At 30.9% G+C, this 18,079-nt stretch overlaps 1 protein-coding gene across 3 annotated transcripts in view; it reads right to left on the bottom strand.

Annotated features, from left to right (window-relative positions):
• The window catches only part of Sp1 (transcription factor Sp8), an 83,123-nt gene that overhangs the window by 3,279 nt on the left and 61,765 nt on the right, over positions 1–18,079 (bottom strand). For 2 of the 3 annotated variants that reach the window (XM_089228688.1, XM_089228689.1), the window contains exon 2: positions 6,108–6,179. In XM_089228688.1, coding sequence (XP_089084814.1) covers positions 6,108–6,179 — 72 coding nt within the window. Of the gene's footprint in view, positions 1–6,107; positions 6,180–15,216; positions 15,865–18,079 lie in introns of those variants that run through there. The other variant, XM_089228690.1, reaches the window with a different exon arrangement.

Here is an 18,079-nt window from a genome sequence, read left to right as displayed (position 1 = left end):
TAATAATAATAATAATATGTGTTCAAAACCAGTTTGTCCGGCGAAACGAGATTTACACATTATATATTTTTATACAGCTAGGCCATGCTGCAGCGAGCATTATAATATTTGTACGACCGGCTGCTGCATAGTTGGCCCGATATTATTAGTACACGAAATGTAATCGAACCAGATCACAGCAACAGTAATTTCACTGCAATCATCGGTGTTCAACGATATATTATGCAAAACAAATGCCCAAACCAATCACGATTTTTTTGTTCCGTGGTGCAACACTCGTCCACTCGTTTCAAATGGTACCAGCTACTCAGTACGTGTCATGACGTCATGTCATTAAAGTAGATAGAGATAGTAATATTACTTGAAAATCGTATATATATATATTATACACCTATGCAATTCTAATTGATGTATATAATTATGTATTCGCGCTTAAAATAATCGTAAATCGACGAATTATAATATAATTATCGTGCGGTTGACCTAATTTCTAATATATACAAATATATTTTCTGATTTTTTTGACCGCGGACGCATTCAAAACTCGTTCCCTGAAATTATATATATATATGCGTGGACGACACCGCGGCGACGTCTGCAGAGCGAATTCAAGTGCGACTTGTTTAAGTCTCCACATCCGCAAATGACGGATCTCATTTTTCGAGTGATTAACATCGCACGCAAGTCGACCACCCCACACACTTCCTCATTTCAATTTCTATTTAACAGTTATGATGTTATACACACTGCAACACACATATTGACGAATAAGCGTGTGTGTCTGTGTACAATGCGAATGCGCCCAACGGCTGTCTATATACGCGCGGTAACGCCGGTAACGTGTTTGAAAGAATATTATGTAGACCATCAAACACTGCACGTGTGGACCTCTGACCAATAACCTATGTATAATATGTGTACATATTTATATTTTTGTAAACAGCTTTAAATAAATTAAGTTTTTAAATTATTACAAAACAAAAAAAATAAATAAAAATAAAAACGACATCTGAATCCGATCTCAGTATTTGATAGCCAATGGCTAGGTAATAGACCTGACGGGCGACGACGTCTTTACAATAACAATTTTAACCACCGTCTTCGTTCTCGTATTATATTAATATTATGTATATTATTGTGTACAGATACCTACCAACAAATATCGGACGCACGACAGAAAAGAACCGTCGGGTATTATTATTTCTGTGGATCGAATCATTATCATATTTTTCCATATAATATATAAGGCTCTGGGGAAATAATATAAGTAACTACCGACTGACAACTAAAAAAAAAACCGTTATATATACATATTATTATATGTGTGTGTGTTTGTAGGTACTGCAGGTTTAGGTGCATATCATAAATCTATATATATATATATATATATACGCAGCATTGTGCAACAACTGAAATAATCGACAAGAAGTCGTCGGGATCAAATCTAAGAGAGCGAGCGGCGTGCGGTGCAGTAGACAATAATTATATTATACCTAATACAGAAAAAGAGTCTTGCACCGAATATATTATACAGAATAGACGGTGAAACATCGATAATCGATTTAAATTCCAAAGTGTAGCAAATGGTCCTAAGTATCATCATGACGTACGTATATATATATAGGTCGAATCAAAAATGTTACGATTCGATATTATACGTGTTGGACTCGTTGACAGGATATAAATGATGTATTATAGGAGATATTATATTCCTTAAAGCCAACAAAGAATGAAATCATACACACAATGAAATATAATATTGAAAAGCGTCAATGGTAATTTTATAAAAATGACAAATAAATAAATTTTTTTTTTTTTGTATAATTATTATTAAATGCCAAAAATATTTAACGATTTCAGAGATCTGTTCAATGGTTTTTAACGAACACTTCTTCGAGTGTAACACAAACGTGAACACATAATGCAATATAGGTACGAATATTATTATTATTATTATTATTAATCTTAGTATTGTTGTTATTATTATATTGAGACTGTAGCTAGTTTTCGTCACGACCATTATTCATTCATAAGAATTCTGAAATGACTATATCATACTATTATATGAAAGGGCGATTGGCAAAGTACTTCTGTAGGAACATATTTTTCAATGGGATTTAAGTACCCATACAGCAATGACATCTTCTCGTCGTATTAAGGTATGCACGATAAACTCGAAATATATTAATTAATAAGTAATAATTATGCATAGCGCATAATATTATTGTGTAAAATCTAAAAATATTACAAAAATATTTTTAAAAATTACACAAGTTTAATGTACAACCAGTCTTGTATAATATTACGATGTGTCAGAAGCCAAAACATAAGGTTACAATAATTATTTTGCTTTTAAGTGGATAATATTATTAATTATTTATACAATTTACATATATTCTTGTAACGCGTTAAAACTAATTAAATTATACACACAATAAATAAGATAAATAGATAAAATTATCGATCGTATTGATTTGAAGGATATCTATATGCATCGACAGTTTTAAACAAAAATACAAAATGGGTTTTTAAATCTAATTAACATAATATAATTAAATGGAAACTTAACGTAGTCTGCAGAAATATTATTATATCAATGCGTAAAATTATTGCGAAATATCATTATAACTTACAATAATTATATGTATATTAATAATAAAATATAGTATTATTATTGTATTAATTTGCAGGGTGGATGATGTACAAACATACCGAAAAAAAAAATAATGTGATTTTCAATGCCAGTGTTCACCGACGGAGAAGTTGGACAACCGTCACTTGTGATGGCTGCACACACAAAGTGCTGTCATATTAGAACCCCAATAAAATATTATATAAAGTACTCGGCCGCCGAAAAATAACCACTCAGGCGAATTTGACAACCCATTCATTCGTCCGGCGCCCCTGTATATATATGATTATATTATTATATATTATATTGATCATCACGAATAAAATGTCATGCGAAACTCGTACGATTTCAACGACGACACAATATTATTTCACCCCGCAATCGCATGTCGTATAATAATATTATGTACGAAAATAACGTCCGCGCTGGTCAAATATATACCGTCAAATCATTGTCTTACGAAATTCGTAATTATTTTCGATTCATTGTTGGATTGTTATTGTTTTAAACCAACTCGACGGTGATTTAGGTGGGTACACAGAAATCGTGCTCGGATATAGTCGAAACGACGATTATTTTTGTCGTCTTGTATATACGTACATTTATATATATAGACAAGATGATGATATAGGTTTTTTATAAACGCACTGATTCGGCCGGAGGACATTACAGCGGCACATTATTATTATCGTCGTCTTCATCTTTGTGGCATATTCGTCGACTGCATCAGAGGATCGCCGGGACGAGATAAAGATGAAAATCGTGGAGGGATAAAAATGATCATCGGAAAATCAGCCGGGTCAAAAATAAATTTAACGAAGAAAAAAAGAAACAACCGCGCCGTAACCCGACACCGGATATTCGCGTTATTGTCACCACGGAAACGTAAACATTTCAATAAAATTCGGAACGAGCAGCCGCCACTGTCCAATAATAATAATAATAATGTCACATTGTCCGAAAGGTAAAATCCTATACATGCCTACACCTGTCGCGCGCTCTCAAAAATCATACAATGACGTTTTCCTTAATCGAATGTACTATGCGATTCGACAAATTTGTTCCATCACGCGTTTAATTCAAACTGCAAGACTGCGCGGGATACAAAATATGGGTATTATACAGGATGTGCAAATGGATTCGAATGCTGCAATATTTCTATCAGTAAAATTGTCGAATTTATGCGATGCACCATCATACACCCTGTAGTATCGCACGTAAATATAGTATACGTTATAAAAACATCGTGTTATAACAACCTATACATACGCACCGAAATATTATTTCATTTGCGGGGAGGTTTGAATGAATTCCAAAATTCGTGCTTGCGGATTTCGAGAAAAACAAATTAATGTACCTCCGAATCGTCAGTGGTTTATTTGAATTACATACTATATATGTAGGTATGTACATATTATATAGCTACGTGCACGCATTGTACCCATAATATGTTAATATAATACAAAATTGTTTCACGTAGGTACCAACTACATGGTATACTGATGGTATTAACTATGTATATTATTATGTATATAGTGTATGCTCGTGGTATTTAACACGCGGCTAATTACAATATCGCTTATTTACGTATTTTTAATAAGATTGTTTTCATGCTAACCGTCCAAAGTTACTCACTCGACGTAAACGCAGCCCACGCAAGTTACATGATAATTTTAGAATGTAACAAATTTACAAAAAAAAAACAATAAAAATAAAAATATGAACTCTAAGAAATGATGAAAAAAAACTCGATGCATTCAACTCTCGTTTCCGTTCATATTATATATATATAGTATATACGTGTATGTATATGTGTGTGTATATAGACTGCTGCAGTAGATCATATAGGACATATATACACGAACAGGAACCCGTTAGTTCCTGAGGCCCATAGGTGCTAGAAGAAGAAGGCACACCTTGTTTATATTCTTTTAACTAACAAAAAGATCACGAGATAAGCCGCGCCATTAGTCAACGTTATATCTGACGACGTCATAAAATTAATTATATACACACTTTTTTACTCTTTTTATTCTTTTTTATCAATGTGTGCTCGTTTTAATGACGATGAGTGTGCGGTTTGTGATGGCGGCAAGCAAAAGTGTACATATAGAGAGAGTGAATAATGATAATAATAATAATGAAAAAAAAATGATATTCAATAAGACGATTTTTTTTTTTATTTACTATTGTGAATGGAACAAACGAACGATATATACCAACCGATAAAAAGTCAATCAGCACAAAATGTTTTTAGCCGCCATATATAGGTGCGTATTTGTTCATATAATATAATATTATAATGATAAGATTCCTTCCAAAACTGGTTGTAAAAATTTCAATTTTTTTTTGATCCAATAATGTATTTTGTCTGATATACCTATTATTCTATATTTAATGGGAAACAAGATAAATAATATTATAAGAATGAGGGACCTGCTGCAGCACGCCAAACCACTATGTAGGTTGGAGAGACTTAAATATTGTCCGTTTATAAGCATAAATTAATATTAGTTTGTTTTTTTATTAATACCACTCAGTGCCGATTATTTTACTGACCAGTGGCTGTAGTGACTCAGTTCAAAGCAGAGTTTTGAACGCACGATAATATGCATATATGTTATATATATTAAAACATACATTTTGTGTTTCAACAATATTGTTAAGCGTACGTTTTTGATTTTTACCATTTAAATACTAAACGATTATCAGTTACATTTATAAAATACAATATCATGTATATATTATAATTAAAAAAAAAAAAAAAAATCATTTTTGCGAAACAAATAATAACCGTGTTCACTGCGGTCTGAAGGCAACAATATATAAATATTTAAAACGGCGGGAAAATGGCAAAATGCGTATAAATTGAATCTATATGACAAATCGTTTATATACTAAATTGAATTGTCAATATATATATATTATAATATTTTATCTTGTACACGTCACCCATAACTCTTTATACCAATATAAAATGACAATGGAATATTATGGTACAATACAATACTTATGTATTAAATATATACTGCTGTAGTATGTATATATAAATTGTACCTACACATATACTATATAGGCACTGGTAGTATTTTGTAGACGTGAAGGAGGAGATTCTATCGTCATATTTTTTTTTTAAAGTTATTATTTACTCGTAGAATGGCTTCTTCCATTCTGTTATAACATCGCCAGATTAGGTGGCGCCACATGTCATGCAAGGTTCAAAGATTCGACACCGACAGTCCATGATGAAGCGGTTTTTATAATTTTCTTTTTCTGTCTCTCTATATAACATATACGCATATATATCTACAATGCGTACACAGAGTGTTTTTACTACTCTCATTATACATGCCCGGGGCTCTTAGTGATGGGTTTACGCGTTTAAAATCCATTTTCTACCGGCAGCCTAATCGAAAAACGGCGGCTAAATTAAAAACAAAAAATGTATATACGAGCGCGGAAAGGGGAAACTCACCATTATCTCTTGTTCGGTGGGCCATCCTTCATTGCAAGATTTGCCAGTTAAGGCGCTTTGGAAATCAGGAACCTGTAAACACACATCGAATAATAAAACGATTAGCTAAATGCAAAATAAAATAAGAGCAAAATTAACTTATATTAATAATATATGAACGCATATAATAACCAATCATCTATTTTAATGTATATAAAGTATTATTGTATTTTACAATATTAAAAACACATTTTTAAAAATAATTGAACGAATTTAATTGTTTTTGCAGTATCATTTAAGACAATCCGCGCGTCATATCACGTATCGTGTTTACCTATATATATTATATATAATATATAATATATATATATATACAAATATTTTATAAATTGTATTATAAAAAATTTCACTTATACACGATACGCAACAAATGTTAACATTGTAATACATATTCTGTGACATAATATAAAATAAAAGTATATATTACAATGTTTTTCCTCAAAATAAAGATATTATTGTTTATGTTTGCAGATGAACTGCAGTATATATAGATCATCATCAATCGTAATAATATTATTATATTTAGATGCTTTTACGACAAAGCTCACAGAGTGACGAAATCATTGACGACAGTTTTGGGCGTCTTTCGGAAACGCGACAACGACAAAGTGCAGCGGTCTTGCCGTTAAACGAAGGTCGTACCGAAAACGAGTTCATTAATACATCCTCCGGGCGTAATATACATATTTTACACATGAATAATTTGACGGTACACCATCAAAGTTAACTCTCATATACTCATACACAGGTACGCATGCATATATGTATAAGTACCTATACACAATAATGGGGGCTCAAAGCAATTATATATATATATACTATATCTCGACGATACACCGCCTTTAGCTAAAAAACATGTGTTTCGGACAAAACGCATGTCATAAATCCTTTCGTCCGCTGCAGCAGCATTAGTCGCTATCTCTTTCCGCCGAAGACGTATAATATAATATGTATAATAATAATGATATATAATATACGAGTGTGTGCGTGAAATGTGTAATATCGTAGGTAGCTGGTAGGTAGATAGATAGGTATGGAGTTTAGATCGAGCAGTTCGTCGGCTAGCTATTTATTTTCTTTGGTCGAGCTACCGATTTACGCGTTGCCAGTTCGAAATTTAAACTTATTTTTTCAAATTCCATTTTCAATCATTCAGCAAAATCTGCCGCTCACGGACTCGGACGCATCACATCCAAGCGCATATAAATATATTTATATATTGGAACGAAACGTCTACTTAAAGTGATCTGGGTTCACGTGCACAGCTTGAGAACGTCAGATTTTTGTTGAATGTGTGAAGGTATATGCTTTATTATATATATAAGAGACCGGCACTATAATAACAACTGACCATCAAAATAACAATTGCCAATTGCCCATTTCCAACAATATAAAATATATGAATAGTAATAAAGCGTTATATAACACATCATAATATGAATCATTCGCTACACCTCGTGAATAATATTATTGTAGCCGAGCAGATGTACATATATATACATAAATAAAAGGCTCACCGTGGGCCGCCGCTCACGTGAGAAACGATGGTGGGGAGTGAGAAACTGGTGCGTGGATATAAGGATAGGTATTTATTTTTTAATTAGTTCTTCAACGTAGAAAAATAATATACAACGGTCGCTTTAGGACATATGCGTAGAAACAATATTACAGTAGCATTTTATATTTTTTAATGGATTGTAACAAGTGCAAATATTCATTGTGTACATAAATTATGTATACTTTTATATTATACAATATATACATTTATATTTATCATTCACACACAATCGCCGGGAGTCATTTTTAAGTTTTTTTCTAATTATATTTTGAGTTATTAATATTGGTTTCAATTCTACCGTGATGTACCTACTTACGTATATATATATATGATGATTATGACCGGCAGCATTAAAAATATAAATGAAAAAAAAAACTGTAAACGAGAAAAACAGAAGCGACTGACAAAACATCCATACAAGTCATCTGGTTGTATATTATAAATAGGGTTGAACTTAAATATGGAGTTTTAATAAGAAAACGTGGTTAATTATGTCCTCGGGGCCGATTCAGTTGTTATTTAAATATATATATAACATTATTATGAATGAAGTCCTACCGCGCATACGCATCATCGGAATGATTAAGGTATATATTATATTATATTTTTCAATCGATTTATCAAAAACAATTAATCCCCAGGCGATTTCCCACGGTGTATAGGTAGCCAACAGACATCGAACATATGCAACACTCGTATAAATAGTCTTTACAACAAACAATAACGACATTTTGTATCGATTGGTCGACAAATATCAAAACAATCAACAATAGCAAACACTGCAACATTATTATTATATATATATATTATTATGGCGAACATTTTCCTTCAAATATATAATAGCTGAGTATTGGTACATGAAAACATATGTTGCATTACAGTCATATATTATTACTTATATTACCTATTAATAGTGCATGCGAAAATTGCACATAGTCAATATTTTGCGTTGGCACACTACGACCCGGGATTATATTATTATCCGCAGCGATTTCGGAATATAAGAAATCACTTCAAAGAGGAACAAGATGACCTTAATATTCTGTCAAATCTCATTTTTGCGATTACATTATTGTATTATATTATATTATTATTTCTTCTCCTTTATTTTTTTTCTGTTGTTGTTCAAAAGAGACGATTCCGCGTGCACTGCACCGTCGCATTCAAGTGTCAAACGGTTTGACGGGCGAAACGTCAACAGAATGAAAAGGGGCAGATTTCTTCTCTACATAAAGTGAATTAAAATCGCGTGCAGCCACCACCGTTTCCCGTGTTCCAGTCTTTATTGACCGCAATTTATTTTGATAGCGGTTCAAAACCCGTCTCCTTGAACGCGCACGTTCCGTCAACAATGAAGCGCATATTATAGAAAAAAAAAATAAAAAGATATATATAATGTGTGTATAATATTATATAAGTAAGTGTATTGTACAAAATAAAATAAAAAAATCAAAGAAAGAAAAATCAAAGGCCTGAACAATAGGCCATCGCGGGAATTAGCAGCCCCTCGAGCTCTGAAATCGTGTCGGTGTAATCAGCCCGCAATAGATAATAATATTATATTGTGTCCGGGGGCCTCAACGATTTTAGACGGTATATATGCTTTTATATATTATATACCTACACATAATATAGTATATTATATTATATATTAAAACGACGGCATCGATTGTGCGTAGCGATAATAAATTTAAGAGTTTGATTTTTTACTTTTTACATCAAACAAATGATGAAAATTAATTTTATTATAGGTATATACCTATTTATCATTATTTTTATTATTTTTTTTTTCGTCAAAAAATAGTGTAGGTACATAAGTCATAACTACCTAATTTAACTAATAGATAGACAAATAAATAAATAAACAAATAAATAGAAATGAATTATATACCTGTATATATTGTATAGGTAATAACTATATAATTCATTTCTTTTATGCACCATTAATAATTTACATATTATATAAGTACCAACTTAAGTATTTTAAAATAAGAGCAAAATCCTTTCCATTTTCATACATCATGACTATAAAATATTAAAATTTATATAATATTATAATGTCACTCCACTATATAGCCGTATTAAGTAGATATAAACCAACAAAACATCTAAAGTAGGTATATTTAAATAAAAATATTTTATTCAAAATGGTTTTAAAGCCATAATTTTGAAATTAAAAATTGAATAATTTGTCATCATATTTATTTTGAAACTATTTTATAAGTTATATATACCTATGTCCTATATGTAAAAATCCTTTTTTCGATTCAATGGGAATGACTGAATTTTTTCAAAACATAATATTTAAATCTAATAATTTAATAATAAGTTAATATTATAATTAACATCTATTTAAGTAGATAAAAAATTTTACATACAAGTATAAGAATATGGCCTGAAAAATAGAAATATGACCTTAAAATCATAAATATGCCCTAAAAACTCAAAAAAATAACAAAATATGCAAATACATGGACGCATGTTCCAATGTCCTTGCTCTACTAATTATTTTTAGATAAGTAATACAATTTGTAATACTTAAACTTTTCTAAAATGATCAACAATTTTTAAGTTATACGAGTAACTATTAAGTTAAATTATAATCTAATTGACTCATTAAATAAATAATGTTATTAGTACTTAATAGGTACCTTATTATAATATGTATAGGTAATATTCACGATACTATATATACACATACATAACTACATAACTATACTTTAATTATAATGATATACGTATACTTATAAGTTATAACTAATCTAACTGTTATTGATTTTATTATTTTGTGACATAGAAATGTAGGATTGATCAAATTCATAATTTACCTATTTATAAAATCAAATTTTCTATAAATATATATTATTATCGCATGGACATATAATATATTAAGTATAATAATTATTAATTATACCTTAACTAGCCTAGCTAATTAACCTATAAATATATATTATTATAGATATGTTTATTTTTCAACTTCAAATTTTGTCAAGTGTTAACAGTTTCTCAAACCTCTAGTACCTATAATACCAACAGTATACACTATATGATCATCATCCTTGGACGAAGAACAATATTATCATATGAATGTCGAATGATCTGATCTTAAAAGTATTTATGAAAATTATTCGCCACACTGAATAATACTTCAATAAATTAACTTATTGTAACAATGATATTAGGTAACGCATGAATACATTACATAAATGATAATCTAAATTGTTGGCTCATATACGTATAAGTCATTAGGCTCGTCCAAGGATATAAAGCGTGAATATATTTAAATTGAAAAAAAACATTCACACATTATGTATATAATATTCTACTTGTATAATGTGCTTATAATCATAGAGTAGGTTTTGTTTAACACTTATAGCCAATGTCTGTGTGTATAAACTAATATATGTCGAATGTTGATATGCATAGCTACATAATATATACATTATAATAGTAGAAAATAATTCAACTGCAGTCGTTCGTATTTATCCAATTGTAGTAAACTGGCAAATATATCTTATCTACACATGAAGGTTGTGTAACCACGGTTATATTATAAACAATTTATATATTACATATCATGTACACGTACCTATATGCATCATAGAACCCTCAATTTAAACATGCAGCCGTATATCAAATGAACTCAACGATATGCGAGTTTCATTGTATAATATTCGTGGGTACTCCTTACTATTACATAATATACCATATCTATATATCTACTTAAATGTGCGGGTGTTAGAGTTAGTTATATAAATAATATTGAAAACAAATATACTCGAATGGGATATAGATATCAAACTGTTTATAGGTGCTGTGGACTGTGGAGAATTTTAATGTACCTACATTGTATTTTATGTATTATGTGTGTTGTATACACATATAGTAACTAGGTGAAATATATAGATTTATTACACAGTAAAGCCTACAAGTATATGTACAGGTACTAACTCGAATAATATGACATTGCAGCAGTTGCAGTATACCCAAAACTATACAATACATTGGTATCAGTATATCTCAATATTTATTTATTAACCTCTCACGTTTGAAATCTAACCGATGACATTTTTATAACATACATATGTACCTATATTTATTATATAGTTATATTCACGGATGCGCACTGTGTAGGTATACCTCGTTTACCTTTATCCATTATTTCCCGTTATAACGTAATATTTTATTATATACCTAGTTCATATACACAAAAACAGGGTTAAAGCGGCAGATTATAAGATCTTTCTGTAGGTCAAAAAAAAAATAATAGTAATAAAGGCTATAATGTCCGTCAACGGTCGACACCCACTGCTTCCGAAAAACCGTTACCTGCGCCCATACCATTTATGTAGGTACCTATCTTTTTGCCGTTATAACAACAGTTCCTTCATAATATATTATAACGCACAAAACACAATGTATTTTTAAAACGTTTTTTTTTTTTCATTCAATTTCACCGAAAATTTATGGTCGGTCGGTCTACATGCAGTAGCGATATTTTTTTCTGTCCTTTCCGCACAAAAACCGTTTCTCGGATCCTTTCCCACGATGACACGTTGACCAGCGTCCGTACCGACTTAGAGCCTATATAATCTATATATAATGCGTATAAGAGGACAATCGCACACGCAGTGAATCTCGAAGAGGGTTAAAACCCGGCGGCCGACACCCGCCGAGACAGAATATAGTATCAGCGGGACGCAATATCCTAAACATCATGTATATAAATGCGCATGCTTGTGGTATGCAACCAGGATTTTGTAGGTCTTTTGTAAAACCCCTTTTTGTGGTTTTGTATACTAGACTATATTCTTGCGTATACGTGTCACCACTAAATATTTATGTGGGCACAATACTAGGTATTATATATGAAACCATATGTGGGGTAGATACCTATATATATATTATACAATGTATCAAGTAAAACGGGAAAAAGGAATATATGAAACACTGAGAAACCGAAAAATCATGATTTATGGCATTCCAGTTATTTTCTGACGTAATATACACTATAATACCAACAATATTATAATATATAACAGCTAGGGTTGGCCACTAACCTTAACTTTGGGAGCCGAAAATTTATAAAGTTAATTCGAGGTGAGCCACACATTGTAAAGCAATGTTTATAAAATAAAGATACATTTTTCATTTTAAAACAAATGAAGGAACATTTGTTTACTTTTAATTTTAGTCTAAGTTTGGTTCAAGAGCCTTACGAAATTGATTTAAGAACCGCATGCGGCTCGCGAGCCTCGTTGTGGCCACCCCTGATATATAACATATACATATAGAATTATTATCAACAGTACCAATATACTGCAACTATATACATATATATATGGATGTTTTGAGACGATATAGATATAACTTAAGTTTCTAAATATGTAATTAACCTTTTCCCTGCCAAATAAAAAATATGGTCAATATAAATTATATTAAAGTGGTAACATACATATATATATATAAGTTGCAATTGAGCTCTACTGAGTTCATCATATTATTTACTATATTTATATACTCTCATACTGAACCCTTATTTGTATTATATAGTATATACACTACTTCACCACATGTTCATCGCCTATACATTATGCTGTTCATTTAGGCAATCATACAAATAGATAGTCTATTATTGTAACTATATAGATTATAGATACATATATATATATATATATAGAATTATAGTAAAGTAAGTAAAGTAAGTATATATATGTATATACGTACATGCGTACTTACTTTACTATAATTCTATGATACATTAATAATAAATAAATATAAAGGATAGATTTATTGTTTGATGAATTTTGTTGCATTCACTATAAAATATTACGTATTATTTACTCACACAATTATTTATATTGAAATGTGTTCCCAGAATCGAAAATGACACAGCATATTATATTATATTGCAACAGCAGTATAGTATAAGGTTTCCACGTGCAAAAATCCTCGTTTATTTTATAATATAACAGACTACCCTTAAGAATATAGTTGGGGTGAGAACAATCTATATAAATGCATGTATATAATTGGAACCAATAAATAACATAAAACCCAATCCAATATTTGAATGTGACAAAAACTCCAATTTCTTTCTTTCTCTGTGTATAGTATAGCGTATATATTGCGTATACACTTGTACCTATATATGTATAATATATAAATATAATAGAAGTAAGAAGGCGGCTTCTTTGCAGACGACAATAATATAATCATAATAATAATATACGCGCTCCGCGATTTTTAGGTCCCAGAAAATACAATAATTTTTAGAGACTCGTTTTACGATTCGCACCCCCGTCGAGTAGCCCTTTGAACCCATGCCGACCCAGAATACATTACACATATAAAAACACATTATAAACGTCATATTTTCTGACACATATTTCACAAATCGCCTTTTGTTTTTCGCTGGTATATCGGTCGTTTTACAATTCCTACATTTACCCATTTTTTTTTTTTTTTTTTTGAGAATGTATAGGTATTATATATATTATATACCTTAAGGATATATAATTTAAAAAATAATACATAGCCACATTTTACTAATTAAAATCATATATTAGTGAACCACACCACACTTAATAGTAAACATATTATACCAGCTATATACCTATATATATCTTATTTGATGTCTATAAATATTATGATGGTTTTATAAATTATAAAGCAGATATCTAGCTATTACCCTATTACATTATAGAACAGTTAAAACTATGGATACAACATACACGGTATATTATACAATATAATATAACAGCAGCATAATTATGTATTAGAGAATATAATCAAATAAAGAAAATCTCTTTTCTGTTTTCAAACGAGTTCATTATTAAATCATTCCATTGGTATTCAATTAATTAAAGGTGGGTAAAATATGGGTATATATGCTGCATTAATAACAAAAACGTTAGATTATCAGTAGTTTAAAATATTCATACAAGCGAACTCATGTAAGTATATACACAGTCCTCTTGAGGTTATATAGTGCATGTAACTGATGGATATGCCCAAAATGTGTTATCAAAACGCGAGGACTGCTGGAATCAATTTAAATACGTGTCTTAAAATTATAATAGCCTATATATTAATAATGAGAAATTAAAAAAAAAATTCATCCATTGTTGATGTATAATAGAGATAACTACATAGGTATATATAACAATAAATGTATATGTATACGATATTTTAAACCACACGCATTGTAATATTTTATAGATATAATATATAGGTACAGCTAGTGTAGGCATATATACCTAAATACATAAAAAATTATATCAAATTGAGAGAAACATCTTTGAAATATACTTATATTTATATATATTTAGAGAGAGAGAATTCTAGTTGCCTATATGTATATAATATTACTCTGCATTATAATTATATTTAATATGTAATAAACAATGTACATGCGGATAAACAGGTAAACATTATAATCAAAATTTCGTTATTGCACAACTATTTAGTTTGGATAGGTATATACATATATAAATTCGTCGATGAACTTACCACGGACGTGTTGTAGAGCGGTCCACCGGGTACGCGTGATATTGGATAGTCGGCCAACATGATGTTATTGTTCTCACGTGTGACCGGTTAATTAGTACTTTACTTGTGATCCGGACTGTATATATATATATGTGTATAATGATAATACCTAGTGTAATATACGTAGTCACCCGCGACCGGTGTAGGCGCAAGTGCCGTAAATGTGTGTGTCGCGGTGCTTGTACTCGACGACCCGTAGTCAGTCAGCGATGTACAATATTAGTTTTCTGGTCGCGACCATAACCCGGGTCTAAATTCGTTCGATAAGATATAGTGCCAGTGACGTTTAAAATCAACGATTCTCTACGACGTATGTCATAATATTGTATTTTTATATCAAAAATTATGTTATAATACGCATGCGCATATAGGTAACACGGATCGTTTTAATCGTTTCGCAGACGGCGAACGGCATCGGACACGAGAAACCGAGTGAAAAACATAATAAATTCGAAAACTGAAAAAAAAATAAAAATAAACAAGAACTATGTGATTCGAAACGAAAACATCAACAAAATTGAAAATACAACGTTGAGCGAGTCCGCGGTGATTATACCGAAACGGGCAATGTGTGTTGACTGTTCGAGATCGCGATCGGAGCGACTGTACGCGGACGGCGGTCGGCGGCGACGGCGTCCCGCTACAAGTGGGCGGAGCTTGTCGGGGTCCCGGCGGCCAATGGACGGACACGCCCACGTTTGGCGTGCGTCGTCGTCGCGATTCCCCGCCGCCCGACCGCGCGCAAACCGCAATTAAATAGGGGCGCCCGGGACACGCCCCACCGCGGCGGTGCTCTTTGCCCCCACCGACGCCGCCGCGACGACACCGCCACCACCGGCGACGACGACGACGACGACGCTGGGCCCGCCGCCGACACTGTATGATATTATTGTGTATGATGAGGCGCGCGGCATTGAGAGTGGCGCCGCGCCGGTGTCGCCCGGTCGACGATCGATATTTTACATTTTGCCGCGCTGGGCGGTAACGCTGTGTTTTCATATTATAACATATACCGCAGTATATTATATTATATTAAACTCGCACTTAGGTATATACCATAACAATAATACTCAACGCGTACTTATGGCCGAGTGCATTCGTAATCATAAAACATGTAATAATATAATACCTTTTCCCATACGAGTTGTTTTTATAATACCTAAGTATTATATACTATATATATACGTATTATTATATATATATATATATATATATATATATATATTTATAATATGTATATAGTATTATTTACTATGTACAGTGCTATGTATATAGTTGTATAGGTATTTTCGCTTTTGACGGATGTCATCGCCGTCTGTCAGTCTTTCGGACGGATCCGGTCACAAGCTCGGTATACACAATATATACCTATTACACGAGTCACATAAATAATAATGCATATAATTTATCAAATTTATATCGACCGTTTTAGCGCAGCCGCTTTATTATACTACGTGCCGTATTTTATTATGAAGACATTTTACTATTTTTTAAATATTTATATACATCACCTATCTCTATAGGTACTATGTGAATAACTAACTTTATGTATATAGAATATAATAGTTGTATAATATATTATATACTCGTAAGAATATTATACATATAGTTATATTGGCGAAATTCTCAATATAATCTAATCATAAATTCATAACCAAACACGATAGTAAATATGGGTATATTATACTTAACATTCCTATATAGCCATTATTTAAATATTTATAAATTTATATATTTTGAGTATAATAGGTATATAATATATAAAACCGTTTTTATATACTTATTGCCATTATATTTGAAAAATTCAAAACAAATCCTAAAAAATATTTATATTTTTTTCTTCTTATGTAGGTACCTATATATATATATATATATATAGAATGCTTAAAAAAAATATATATTTTGAAAATCCTGCTGCAGATGTTCTTATCCCTGAAAATTATCCATCCGGCACCCTTAGTAGGTGGTCTGAGCTGCAATTGTTATAACCAATTTATAATATATAGATAATATTGAGGCCATCATGCAGTGTATATAGGTACAATGTATAATATATATATATATATATATATATATATATATATATATATGCCATACGGTAGAATGTATATTACAGTTTATACATAAGCTGCAGAGCAATTTCGCAGCACGTGCTGCGGTACACGTGTATATATTATTATATTGCGTATACGCATGTTACCGTGAACATTGTCACTACCTATATATTATGCTCATGTAATATATTTGCAGTATATAATAATATATGTATACATATAGTTTTACCTATATTTACAAATATAAGATAAGAACTATTAGTAGTAGGTATATAAATAAGGAATTAACTAAAATGTATTATATTTTTGTTATTACAACACCATATATACATATCTATATTTATATAATAATTTTAATTTAGATACTTGTTACAAACACACAAACTAATTGTAGGTACTATAATAAAAATGTGCTTACAATACTTACGTTATTCTATGTATAATACTTTTTTGGGTTATATGCCAAATTTTTGCAATATCAATAGGAATTAACAATTTTTCACATGACGCTCAAAATTGAAGTAGAACATAATAAATATAGTAATAATAGGTAGGTATATGGTATAATATATATATGTAGGTATAATCAATCAAACATATTACAGGAACATATTATAATATTTAAAATGTATGTAATTTGTTTCTTTGAATTTTTTCAAGCAACATTTTATATGAATATCATAATTTTTCGCAGTTTTAATTTTTCGTGCGCCACTTTTCAACTTTTGGCACGCGTGCCGTGGGTTCGCCACCCCTGGTATATGACACAT

This window comes from Diuraphis noxia, unplaced genomic scaffold (genome assembly GCF_037042655.1).
Source record: "Diuraphis noxia isolate RWA-SAM2 unplaced genomic scaffold, SU_Dnox_SAM2 contig0005, whole genome shotgun sequence".
Classification (NCBI taxonomy): domain Eukaryota; kingdom Metazoa; phylum Arthropoda; class Insecta; order Hemiptera; family Aphididae; genus Diuraphis; species Diuraphis noxia.
This window is presented reverse-complemented; position numbering and strand designations above follow the sequence as displayed.